We start from the raw sequence: 14394 nt of genomic DNA, 5'->3' as shown, positions 1-14394 counted from the left end.
ACCCATCCTCCAATAAAGAAGGAATGTGCTCTAATACTCGAAAATCAGTTGGAACCCTATCCTCCTTAAATTGATCATTGAAGAACCTCACTGCCTTGTCAGATATGGAACCAATATCCTCGAGCCAATTACCATTGTGATCTTGAATTCTTTTTATTTGCATTCTTTTTCTTCTACCATTGACTTGCACATAGAAAAATTTGGTATTTCTATCCCCATCTTGAAGCCACTGCATGCTCACTTTTTGTTTCCAGAATTATTCCTCAAGTGCCAAGAATTTAAATAAATCAGCTTGCACTTTTTGAAGCCTTTCCCTGTTACCATGAGTTGGATTAAGCTCAAATTGTACCTCATGTGCGATTACTACCTCTTCAAGGCTTGCAATTTTCATAAATATATCCCCATAAGTGGCTTTACTCCATGTAGACAAAGCTTTCTTCAACTGCTTGAGCTTATAGTTAAACAACACAAATGGATTAGCATGGAAATCTACCTTCCAATTTTCTTGAACGACCTGTTTAAATGATTCATGCTTAACCCAAAAATTCAAAAATCTGAAAGACTTCTTGATTGGTGTTGCATCTGGATTATAAGATAATAACATTGGACTATGATCCGATCCAATCTTGGAAAAGTGTGTGATCTCCATGCCTGACATCATCTTTTGGAATTCAAAATTAGCAAAGCAACGATCCAATCTCTTAAAAATACATTCTTCATCTGCTCGTCCATTCCACCATGTGTAGATGCTACCATTGAAGCCCATATCAAATAGATTACATGTATTCATACAATGTCTGAAATCGTCAACTTCATTTAACGAAACTGGTAAGCCACCAAATTTCTCTTCTTCGTCCCAAATGACATTAAAATTACCACCTATGAGCCAGGGAACATTCATGTCACTTGCCATTTAATAGAGGGAATCACATAGTTCAATTCTCTTTGTTGCATTGCATTTTGCATACACTAATGTAAGCATAAATTCATTTCCATATTTTGTGTTGAAAAGTTTCAAAGTAAGCTGTTGTACAATGTCAATTACCACAGTTACTTCATATATCTCATCAACGAACGCCCAGATTTTATTAGAAATGTTAACCACAGCTTGTGCCAAACCAATTCTCCTCCTATATCCATCCACCTTTATAGATTGTTGATTTGATTCCATAATACCTACAAATTTGAACTCATGTTGCCCATGCATTGTGAAGAGCCTCTCAAAAGCTCGTTATGTGTTGACGGACCTCACATTCCAATTAATCGCATTCATTTCAAATGATTGGATTTGGAGATGGTCCTTCTAGTTTGAACACCTGGTGGTTGAACATTGAATGTCTCTTTTTGCTACTTCTTTCTGCCCTTTCCTGTTGTTTTGGCTTGTTGTATTACCCTTGGTGATAAATCTCCTTGTCTAGCAACATTTTGGAAGTTTTGAGCATTTGATTCTTCGTCTATATCATTTCCTAAACCTTCTAGCTGATTCTCCTCAAAAATATTTACATCAACTGTAGCAATCTAGTTCATGGCATTCTTAGGAATCAATGATGTCAAGGTTTGCACATGTTTAATATGCCCAGTTATTTTGTTTATTCCCTTACCTTGATCCACAATACCCTGAAGCTCCTTCAAGCCTGCCTCATTATCTTTTTGAATTAAGTTCATCTCCTGGAATTCATTATTACCAGAACTCGTTAGAGCTGGACTCTTCATCACTTGTGAATCCATCTGAAATATTATTTCATGTTCCCCAATACCTCCTTTATCAATCTCTAAAACTTTATGCATATTATGAGTATCTGCAACAATATCATTTGAAAGATCTTTACCATCCAGAAGCTTCGAAGCCTCTTGTTTGGTAAGACTCATTTGCTTATCACAATGGATAGCATTAACACTTTGTTCGTCCTTTTCACCTTGTTGATCATCAAATCCTTTATCAGCTTGATTATTCTCATCATCATAGTGATCTTCTCCTTCACCTTGTTGATCATCTGATTCATCCGAATGATCTTTACCTCCATCTTCATCTGAGACCTCCTCCGTTTGATTACACTATAATCTACCTCCTAATTTTGTCTTACCAATGTTCTTATCAATATTACTCGTTGCAAAAGTATCCTCAGATTGCGAAGGAATATCTTGATATGATTGGTTTGTAGAAACCAAATTTTTCTGAACAAAGGACTTATTAACCCATTGAGAGGTTGATTTCTTTTGTTGAGGTACATCAGTCCCCTTCCCACTAGGAATAAAATCTGGAGCCTTGTGATTAAGATTCTTGGCTGTCGACCTAGGTAATTGTCTCTTTGTTGAACTAGGAGAAGCTATCTTTTGATCATTATGCGGTTTTGCTGTTGTATCCTGCTGAACTTTGTCTTTAGTAATCCCTGCCACATCTTTCCCGATCTTACTAAGAGTACCCTTATCCAACTGAATAGTTTCTTGCACCTCTGCTACAACTGCCAGCTGTTGATATTGATTTTCAACATTGTCTTCTCCATCAGGAATTGCAAACTTATTGGATGTTTGCATCTGACCAACACCACTGTTAACCACTGGAACTACTTCCTTACTAGCTTGTATTTGTCCATTGTCTCCATTATTCACTGGTACCAATTATTTGCCTGTAATTTGATTACCTTCAGAAGTAAACCTGCCTTATTCTTGTTGTGATTATCTCACACTTCCTTCCATTGCTCTCCAAAGTTTCCAACTACCTTTCCACTCGATAGAATCATCAAAGGTCCCTGTTTGTTTAGAGACCCCTGATGGTGTATTTGGGTAGATTCTTTCACAACATCATGTCCAACCTCTTGCGCATCAGCTACCACTTTCCTGTTTTGCAATTCTTTAGCAAAAGAATTGTTCATATTACCTCGCCTTTTGACTAGCTTTGGATGTAAATTCCAACATTCAAATTCCTCATGGCCTTGAAGTTTGCATTCTTACAATATTTCGGCATCATGTCACATTGTACTTTACCCATTCTGTCCTCACTCCTCCAGCAAATTCGTCGTCTATGTCCATTTGTATATTCTTAGGTAACTCTGCCAACAGATCGACAAGAAATTTGACTCACGCACAACTCAACCTAGTTTTATTTATCGTTTCCGCGTCAAGACCCATCGGTCTACCCACGGCTGTAGCCAGAGAAAACATAGTCTCCTTAACAAAATAGGTAGTCAGCAGTCCAGGGAAGGAAATCCATGCCATCACCATCGGAGTTTCCTCGCCAGCCTTAAATTTTGCATCGTAGATAAGTGTACGCAATTGGTATTCATAACCATCTTTAGCTTTGATATAGTACATAATTTTCGATGTGAAATCGAGGAAATCTTGCCATAGAGTTAATCGGATTAACACATGACGATCTCTAAGGAAACCAATGTTGTACTCACCTTTAATATCACATTGAGATGGAATAATCCGACGAAGCTCGTTAATCTCTAGAGATCCATATGCAAGCTTACCAACTACAACATATTGGAGGCCTTCATTCAAGTTCATTCATTCTACTTCTGCTTCTGTGAATTTAATCATTGGATGGACATTTACAAAAATTGGTCGACATATTTGAATAGGTTGCACTGAAGATGTAGCAGTACCCATTGCCAGTGTATTTAAAGTGTTTGATTTCAAGATCTTAGAATAATCTAAAGGTGTTGGGTTGGTGTTAGGTGTTGTATGAGGTTGATCGATGATGGAGGAGGGCTGACCAACCGGAAAAGATGGCTGGCCGCCGGCCATAGTGGCCATTGCAGCTCAGATCTCCAGATTTTCAATGATGAACAGTGATTGAGAAACACTGTTCACGCATCTGTTAAGCACTGTAGCGTCACTATTTTGACACTATTCGACACTGTTTGTCACTATTCACACTACAGTGACGATGGATTTTTGAAAGAAAAAATTTGATTAGGCACTGTTACGGCATAATTGGGGTCCAATTAGGGGTCAGATTTTAGGCTAAAATTGAAACGGATTGGGCTATTATTTAAATAGCCAGTTTTTTCCTTTGAAATTATAAAAAATAGTAAATTAATTTCTGAAAATAACTTGAAAGCATCAAATAATTTACAATACATAATTATCCAATTAAAAATATTGAAGTTAATTTTATAAATATAAACACCATTAAATCTTAAAAAGGCTAATATGGCAATTATGTGCAATTTAGCTTTAAAAATATTAAATAAATTTATAAAAAATATGCAAAAAAATATGTTAGCTATATTTAATGCAAATATGAGAATCTAAGAGATGAATCACCAAAATGATAATTTTGGGAACAATTATTGGGTTTTTCTTGCTAAAATAAGGCAATAAATTGATTTTAAAATCCTTAAAATTAAGAGAAAAATATTAAAACCGTGGGACATACTTATATATGCATATTCATGCTATTTTGAAAGTATTTTGCATATTAAAAATATACGGGGAAAAATTGGGTATCAACAAAACCCTAGAAATCTGTCCGCATTTGTTTTGAAATCTTCGACCGCACAAGAAATTGTGCGGTCTGCAGAAGTTGAGATTAGGGTCTTGGGTAAAGCATGATTCGGCATCCGCACTTGAAATTGTGTGGATCGAAGAAATTCCATTGCGGCCGCAGAAAAATGAGTGCGGCCGCAAAACATTCCAATCTCTATCGTCAGAGAGTTGGAATTTTGGGGAATCTGATGAGCTGCCACGATAAAAAATGTGCGGACCGCACTCCAATTCTACGGTCGCAATAATAATTGTGCGGACCGCAGATCCAGTTTTGCGGCCGCAAGATCACATTGTGCAGTCCGCAATGTTCTTCTTGCGGCCGCACTTATAATTGTGTTGTGTGCACTCCCTCACCTTGCAAGCATATTTTACATTGTATGTTCACTGTCTGTTTGCACTTGAATTACTACTGATTCCTGTTGTTCCTTGTTACAGAAAATGGTTAGATCTCGAGGTCGCAGAGATACGTCAAATGGGAGGGGTGAACCTTCCAAAGGCTGAGACAAAATTACTTTACCCCTTGCCCTCCTAAAGATAATCACCAAGAAGGCTACACCCGACCGAGGAAGAAACGTAGAGACCTCCAAATCCAGTTCTTATGCCTCATCTAGGGAAGCATTGGAGGGCGACTCGGTTCATGAGCAGCCGGCTGTCCAATCAAAGCCACCGAGGAGGTGTTAACTCCGGGATGAGCCTTCTTCATCACATAGAACCTCCGAGGGTTCGGAGAGTGCCAATCAGGCTTCGGAGCCCTCCTCTACACCAATCACTAAGGTACCAATGACTACAATTGATGATATTTCGGATGATGGCCGAGGGGAGATACTACTGTCGCCGACCTTGAAAGATGGAAGAAGAAAGAGGTTTGGGAGGACTGGTTTGTTAGTTTAGTTGCCTTCACTAGCTTCCGTGAGTGGTGGCTGGGGAGATCGCTCACTCTTGAGCGATATTTCAAACTGAATGACCTTGACAAGTACAATCCGGCAGTCTTGAGACAATTCCGAGAGCGGAAAGGGTGGATGTGGTTCACCCAGAGTGTAGTGGACGCAAATGAGTATCTGGCTGGGGAGTTCTACGCCAATGCGGCGCACATAAAGGAAGGGACCAAAGTGACCAAAGTTAGGAATATGAAGGTGAGGTTTGACATGCACGCGCTGAACACCTACTTGGAGTTTGGGGATGTTGAGTCTGCACAGTACTTGGAGAAATTGGTGATGGGAGATGCAGCTCACCCATGGTTCTCTAAGATTCTTGTAGCCCTAGGGCCACCACCACCACGGATCACAACATGGGTTCTTATTCAGCAGAAGACTCTGAACTTTGAGGCGAAGGGATGGAAGACTTTTGTATGAGGCAGGCTAGACTCATGCCAGAATAAAACTAACCTTCCTATATCGCGATCAGTTCTAGTCGCCTTCATTATGGTCGGGTACCCGATCAATGTGGGTGCCGTGATGTCGGAAAACATGTCTATGGTCGTCAGGCAAGCTGATACCTCCTACCCGTATCCTACCACCATTACTGAGTATCTTACAAATGTACGGGTGAAGCTGAAAGATTTTGAAACGAAGGCGCTAGCGAAGAAGCCCTAATAGAAAGGGTTAGCCGACTGCAACCATAGGCCAGTCTGATGAGCCATCAGTGGTAGCTACAAAGACAGTCGACATGCCATCTACTTCAGTAGAGCCTTCGGCCAGTACAGCAGTTATGCCTCCACTTCCATCCTTAGTTCCCCAACAACCCCTATTACAGGTTCCACCTTCGCTTTGAAGCCGATGCCTATGCCTAATGTTCCACTTTCTGCATTGCGAGTCTCCCCGACACTGGCGAGCCTCAACAACTGGATGCAAATAGCCACTACAAAATTTTCTGACATATCCAATACTGTTGCAGCACAGTCATCCATTTCGAAACCCCAAATTCCTCCGACAGTGGATGAGACATTGAAGAAGCTCTTGGAGAACCAAACCACCATAATGAACACTCTAGTACATCATGGGGCAATGATTTAGAGCTGGGAAAAGAAGTAAAGAAAATGAGACAATCCCAAGCTTCCAAGAAGTCAGTTGACAAGATCTGAAGAGAGGTAACCAAGATTGCAGCAGCTAGAGATTTTCCATTTGACAAGCTGATGTATCCAGATCTTTCAGCACCAGCAGCACCAGCAGCTCCAATGGCACCAGCTAGCCAGTCTAAGGAGCCAGACCTGGCTATTGACATTGCTGAGGCGGTGCACCAGATGTTCACTAACACAGCCACTCCTAGAGTCGAGGATGATAAGATCCAGTTAGAGGAGATTGAGGGAGGTGACAATGCTGTAGACATAGAGATACCCAAGGCGACATAGGGAGTCTTCTTCACTCTTACCCTTTCTTTACCCCAATGCTTATTTTTATTCTGGGGGGTGGAGTTTATTTGATCTATTTTGATGATTCTAAGACAATTGGTTTGTAATAACTGATAATATTTTCTTCTTTCTCCTTATTCTGTATATATTCTCTCTTCTCCTCTGTCATTATGTATATTCGTGACGCTTTCAGTAGTTTTGCTTTATAGCTTCTTTATTTTGTTTTCTTATTAGTTAAATTTTAATTTATTAGCTTCTTTTTAATTCAATGGCTTCTTTTTGATTTAGTAGCTCTTTTTATGTTTTAGTGGATAATAAGCCTTTGATTTTCTTAATGCAACGATTCTTTCAAAAGGTAGTTTTTGTGTGAACCAGTTGACTCTCCCCAACAATGGATGACTTGACAACCTTTTTAATAGATTGAGTCAGTCTTTGGTGTCTAGGTAGTAATAATAGTAGTAATGAATAAAAAGACCTAACTGAGTCATGCTCGAAGAGTAAAACATGCTTCACTTGGTACCAACACACTTAACTACGTGCTTATGATTAAAAATAAAGCTTTTGGAAAGAAATAGCTCAAGTTAGTGACCTTGTGACTCTTGTGTTGACTTAGGTAATCATCGAGTGATTTAATCTAACCATAGTGATTTTCAATCTTGAATATGGTCGTTGTGGGCCCTCGACTCTATTATCTTTAACAATCCAACTGCGTGAGAGGTGAGATGTTTTTGTTGCAAGTCCAAGTACCGGTTCAAATGGTATAGAACTTGCCCCAAATGTGTTTCTATATGAAATTTTAACCTTTGCATGGCTTGAGAAGTGATTGTAGGCTCTCCTTGACCCGCTTGATGTTTCCATTTCCCACCAATGTTGTTATCCCTAGTCAACCCAATTGAGCCTCAAACCTTTCTCATTTGATAACCATGTTACAAGCCTTTACCCGTTTTGTGGTGACCCTTTCTCGGCACCCGAGTTTTCCTTAACACTCTTGTGAAACAATTGGCTAAAAAGTTAAGTTTGGGGGAGAGATGAGAAACTTGAAAGAGGTATCAAGGTACAAAAAGAGAAAAGAAATTATGAGAATGAAAGTCAAGAAAAGGAGAGAACAAAAAGAAAAATTCAAAAAGAAAGTGAATAAGTTGAAGAGTTGAAGGGATTCAAAGAAAAGTAATGATGCAAAGCATGGATAAATCAAAGAGGGAGAAAATTAATATCATGATCAAGAAATAGTGATGTTAAGTCTCTAGTTACCCCAAGAAAAAGAAAATGCCTCAAAGAATTGGCAAAGCATGAGCCGAGAACAGAAAATGGAGTGCTTAAAGAAAGATGAACCCGTTCTATCATAGCATATCCAACCTTAGCCAAAAGCCTTCATTGCATTCCGAAAAAGCACTACGTGATTTCAAGCTGAGTGAGCTTACATTAGTGGTGATCTACACAAGGGGAAAGCTTATTGTACTTAAAGACATACTTGAGACATTTTTTTGAGAGAGATGAGTGAACCTTTCGCGAATCTTTGGATTGAGTGCTAAAATTCTTAAGCAAGATAGGCAAATGGAGAGTAGAGGAGAAGGAGTTTGGGATCCACAATGACCTACATGAAAGAGCGAGCTTGCTTGATGAATAAAGTCAACTCTTGATGCTCAAATGTCACATTAGAACTATATGTGCATAAAATTTCAACTTGTCACCTTGTTGATAATGCATAAGTAGTATGGATAATTGTTGGTCCCAATTGATGTGTGAATAAATCACCTTTAATTGGTTGGAATGGCCTTTAACTTGTGGAGGTGGGAACAATTTTTTTTGCTTGAGGACAAGTAAAAACTTAAGTTTGGGGGAGTTGATAAGTGAGGATTTTGACTACTTATTAGCACCTTTTAGCTTTTGTCTTAGTCCAAAATCATTTAATTGTGTTCCCGAAAACTGATAAAATGTGCTTAATTACAGGAATATTGGAAGGTGGACTCCCGAGATGAAATCCAACTCAAAGAGGAGTAATCTGAACTCAAGGCCATAAAAGGCACAAAAGCCCAAAAGTACGCACCGTAGAATATCATCTGCGGCCGCATATGATGAAAGAAACGCTAGAAGAGTTTGGTGCAGAGTGCCATCTGCACATGAATTGTGAGACTGCAAAAGATGGCTAGGACCAAAAGTTCAGAGAATGTGCATTCCAAGTCCCCTAAAAGTGCGAACCGCACATAAATTGTGCGGCCACAGAAGAAGAGCTACACGGCCGCAGGTGTAAAAGTGTGGGCCGCAAAAGATCAAGTGCGGCCACACATGTAAAAGTGCGGACATCACAAAGAGTGTCATGCGACTGCAGATCAGAATTATGCGGCCACAGACTTCCAGTTCCTGACAAGTCGAAGAATTCTGCGGACTGCACATGGAATTGTGCGGCCGTAGAACCTCCCGAAGGGCATTTTTTTCTGAAATTTCTATCCCTGTATAAATAGACTAGTTTCATAATGTTAGGTCAACATCTGACATCAGCAACTATAGTAGCCATTTCTCTTTGCTTCTTTTAGTAGTTTTTCATATTTTGGGATATTTTAACATAGATTTTATCATTTTGATTTTACAATCTGAGTTTAATTAGCATCTCTTCATCCATTTCTTCAATTTCAAGTATGAGTAGCTAGATTTTACTAGGGTTGTGACCCAACCCTAGTGTGTAAACCTTATGGGTGTTTAATTTAATGCTTGTTTATGGTTGTGTCTTTATTATTTAGCCTTGTTCATGCTTTAATTAGTGGAATTGATAATTGCAAAGTTAGTTCATGCCTATTTGACTTAGTCTCTACTTGAGAATGAGAGACTTAGTCTAGGAAACTTGGCTAAAGAGAAATTGGGTCAATCGAGAGATTGATAATCCCAAATAAAGGGTTCAACTTAGAGATAGTAATAACCCGATTTGAGATTTTATCAACTGTTTTGAGAAATACCTATTTGGACTTGAGAAAACTAAATTGGGCAAAATCACTCTCTAACCGAGAGGTATTGAGTGGGTAGTTGATTGTTGATAGCTATAATACACCCTGATCAACATAACATACATTAAGGTTTATATCCCATTAGGCAAACACCTAGGTGATGGTCATAGCCCTAGACTTTTTAAAAATCTTGAAAAATAACAAAAACATTTTCTTAGTTTCATTTCTTAACTTTACAATCTTAGTTTAAAATCAACATAGAAAAAACCCCAATTTGTGAAAGTGTAAATTGAGATAGTTCAAACACACGTACTATAATATATACTCCTAACTCCCATATATAGCTCCCTATGGAAATCGACCATGACTTTTATAGGTATTACTATTGCAATCGACCATTTTAAATCCTTGATTTGAGGTGTGAACTGGACAAGATCAAGAGTACCCGACCGTAACTTGGGACGATGTCCACAACATGTACCATTCAAAAATAAGAGTCGAAGATGACTAACTTGGGGCCCCTTCTAGGTTCGTTCATCCCATCAGAGCCGATGACATGTCTAAGAGAGTTCGATCATGAATCAAGGCCTGTCTGAGACTGGTACTAACCATACAATGCAGATCAAAGAGGAAATAGGTCCAGGCGCAAATCTACAAGGAATGAAAAGAGAAGCAATCGAGGGCTCAATAGCCAATGTCTGGTAAGCAAAAATGGTTTTGACAGTCCGCTCGGGGGAAGGGAAACACCAAAATTATCAGAGTATAACTTAAACGTTGATGCAACCATCATGGTATCAGCCATTGGGCACATTAAGGAAACCAAGTGACCTCGGCCATTGCAGTCCAACCATATCCAAAGAGATCCTAACCAGATTTGTAAGTATCATAGCACTCATGGCCACAGGAATGAGGATTGCGGACAATTGAGGGAAGAAGTTCCCCGGTTGTTTAATAACGGGCACCTCCGAGAGTTTCTAAGTGATCGAGCCAAAAATCACTTCAGGAACTGGGATTCCGACAAATAGATTGAACAAGAAGAATCCTAGAACATCATCAATATGATCATTTGAGGGGTCGATGTCCCACAAGGGCCAATGATAAAGTGCACTAAAGTATCCATCACAAGGGAAAATGCACCCGAGATTATGTCCCGGAGGGAACTATTTTGTTCAGCGACAGGGATGCCGAGGGAATCATACAACCTCATAATAATGCACTGGTAATATCTATACTGATCAATAAATATTGAGTTAAATGTGTGTTGATTGATCTAGGTAGCTCGGCCAACATCATCAGATCGAGGGTCGTAGAGCAGTTGGGGTTACAAGACCAAATAGTGCCGGTGGTCCGGGTGTTGAACGGATTTAACATGGAATGCGAAACTATTAAAGGAGAAATAACCCTACCAGTGAACACCGCAAAACGATCCAAGATACAAAGTTTTACGTGATTGAAAAGGGACATGAGGTACAACGCCCTATTCGGGAGGCCATGGGTTCATCACATGAGAGCGGTACCCTCAACATTATACCAGTCACTGAAGTTCCCTACACCAACAGGAATCAAGATGGTCTACGGAGAGCAGCCGGTCATAAAGGAAATGTTCGTAGCCGATCCCTGTACCCGTGGTTTCAATATCAAAGAACATAGAGCTGACCAGGAAAGAAGAAAATAAATAGCAATCACCGATACAAGCTCTAACCAAAACCAGAAGAGCGAGGAGTAGACAAGGAGGATGATTACAGATTTCCTAGCTAACACATCGAGGAGCTGAAGTAAGTCATATTGATCGAACACTTACTGGATCAGAAGGTATAATTGGGCACGGGGTTAACTTCTGAGGAGAAAACTCATTGAATTTCTTATAGCTAACACATATTGTTTTGCTTGGGCCCATCTGGACATGACAGGGATACCATTGGAGGTAACCACTCATAAGCTAAGCCTGGACCCAAAATTCCATCTAGTGAAGCAGAAAAGGAGACCACAGTTTGAGGTCAAGCATACATTCATCAAGGAGGAGGTATCCAAACTCCTTAAAATAGGTTCCATTCGGGAAGTTAAGTACTCGGACTAATTAGCTAACGTAGTGGTAGTAGCTAAAAAAGGAAATAAATTAAGAATGTGTGTGGATTATAAAGATCTGAACAAGGAATGCCCTAAGGATTCTTTTCCTTTGCCTAACATCGATCGGATGGTCGACGCGACGGTCGGGCACAGATACTCAGCTTTCTCGATGCCTATTCTGGGTACAACCAAATTCGGATGGACCCGGGCAATCAAGAAAAGACTTCCTTTATCACTAAATTTGGCACCTATTGGTATAACGTAATGCCATTTGAATTAGAGAACGCCAGTGCCATCTATAAATGCCTAGTAAACCAGATGTTCGAAGAATAGATAAGAAAATCGTTGGAAGTTTATATTGACAATATACCAGTCAAGTCCCTATGAGCAGAGGACCATTTGAAACATTTGTAGGAAACCTTTGACATATTAAAGAAATAAAATATGAAGTTGAACCCAGAAAAGTGTGCATTCGGGATCGGATAAGGGAAATTCCTCGAGTTCATGGTATCAAATTGAGGGATCGAGATCAATCCCGATAAAATCAAAGTCATAGAAGACATCACCATGGTGGAAAGCGTCAAGGACGTTCAGAGGCTGACTGAGCATATAGCCACCCTGGCCTGGTTCATGTTGAGGTCCTTGGACAAAAGTCATCGATTTTTCTCAGTGTTGAAGAAGAAGAATAACTTTTCCTGGACCTCGAAAAACCAACAAGCTTTGGAAGAACTCAAACAGTACCTTTCAAGTCCGCCCCTACTCCACACCCTGAAGGTGGATGAACAACTATACCTTTACTTGGCGGTTTTCGAGGTGGCGGTAAGTGGAGCATTAGTTCAGGAAGAGGAAGGTACGCAATTTTCTATTTACTATCAGTAGAACTCTAGGCGAGGCTGAAACACGGTATCCTTATTTGGAGAAATTGGTGCTCGCTTTGCTAAGCGCCTCCAGAAAATTAAAACCGTACTTTCAATGCCACCCCATATGTATCGTAACCTCTTACCCACTGAGGAAAATAATGCACAAACCCGAACTCTCATGATGGTTGGCCAAATGGGCTGTCTAAATCAGCGGGTACGATATCGAGTATCGACCCCGAACCGCTATAAAATCTCAAATTTTGGCAGACTTTGTGGGCGACTTTATGGTGGCCTTAATGTCCAAAGTCAAACGGGAATTGTTGCTACCTCGGGGACTAACTAAGGAATTTGGAACCTCTTTACGGATGGTGCCTCAGATGCAAAAGGGTCTAGGCTCGGCATCATGCTAAAACCACCTACGGGGAATATAGTTAGGTAGTCCATTAGAACTGTGAGATTGACTTACAACGAGGCTGAGTATGAGGCTATGATTGTAGGTCTCAAATTGGCTAAAAGCCTTGGGACCAAGGTGATCGAAGCTAACTGTGATTCCCTTCTCGTGGTAAATTAAGTCAATGGGACGTTCAAAGTAAAAGAGGAACGAATATGAAGGTATTTAGACAAGTTACAGGTAACGTTGCATTAATTTAAGGAAGGGACCCTACAAAACATGCCCCGAGATTAGAATAACGAGGCTAATGATCTAGCTAACGTGGGGTCATCGATGATAATTCAGTTCGGGAACAGTCGTACAACTCATGAAGTTAGTGATAGAATAAGGCCACGCCAAAGTGAACTCAATAAGTTTATCCTAGATTGGAAGAACAAGTACATAGACTACTTGAAGACTGGGAAATTTCCCTCATATCCCAAATAATTGAGAGCCCTAAGTACCAAGGCTTCCAGATTTAGCTTGGTCGAAGGGGCATTGTTCAGAAAAACGTTCAATGGCCTGCTAGCCAGATGCTTGGGACCGGGAGATACCGAATATGCCTTGAGAAAAGTTCATGAAGGCACTTGCGGAAACCATTCGGGGGCAGAATCTTTGGTGCGGAAATTAATCAGGGTCGGCTATTATTGGACCAAAATGGAAAAATATGTGAAGAACTTCATACAAAAATGTAGCGACTGCCAAAGACACACATTGATGATCCATCAATCAGGAGAGGTACTCCATTCGGTCCTGTCCCCGTGGCCATTTATGAAGTGGGGAATGGACATCGTCGTTCCCCAATCATGGGCACCCGATAAATCTCAATTCATACTATTCATGACTGATTATTTTTGCAAATGGGTCGAGGCTCAAGTATTCGAAAAGGTCCGAGAGAATGAAGTCATTGACTTCATCTAGGACCACATAATATATCGACTGGGTCATTTGCAATAATGGAAAATAATTCACTGGCAGCAAGGTAAATAAATTTTTTAAAGATCACAAGATTAAGAAGATCCTATCAACACCTTACCACCTTAGTGGGAACGGACAGGCGGAATCAACAAACAAGACCATACTTTAAAATCTAAAAAAGATGTTGACCGATGCCAAAGTGAAATGGAAGGAAATCCTGCCCGAAGTTCTGTGGGCATATCGTACGACATCGAAGTCTAGTACTGGGGTAACTCCGTTTTCATTGGTCTATGAGGCCGAAATCTTAATACCAATCGAAGTAAGAGAATGGAACCTCAG

General features: G+C 40.1%; 1 protein-coding gene across 1 annotated transcript; it reads right to left on the bottom strand.

The window, feature by feature from the left end:
* Positions 1 to 256: 256 nt before the first annotated feature.
* On the bottom strand, positions 257 to 913 carry LOC138871673 (uncharacterized). The gene has a single exon (XM_070149569.1). It carries the CDS (start codon positions 911 to 913, stop codon positions 257 to 259), a length of 657 nt encoding a protein of 218 aa, XP_070005670.1.
* Positions 914 to 14394: the final 13481 nt, after the last annotated feature.

This window comes from Nicotiana sylvestris, chromosome 6, assembly GCF_000393655.2.
Source record: "Nicotiana sylvestris chromosome 6, ASM39365v2, whole genome shotgun sequence".
NCBI classification, from domain to species: Eukaryota; Viridiplantae; Streptophyta; class Magnoliopsida; order Solanales; family Solanaceae; genus Nicotiana; species Nicotiana sylvestris.
Note: the sequence above shows the minus strand (reverse complement) of the source record. Positions and strands in the feature narration are given on the sequence as shown.

Bases quoted from the DNA above. Each gene is read 5' to 3' on its own strand.
- LOC138871673 (XM_070149569.1), bottom strand. From the start codon at position 913: ATGGCAAGTGACATGAATGTTCCCTGGCTCATAGGTGGTAATTTTAAT.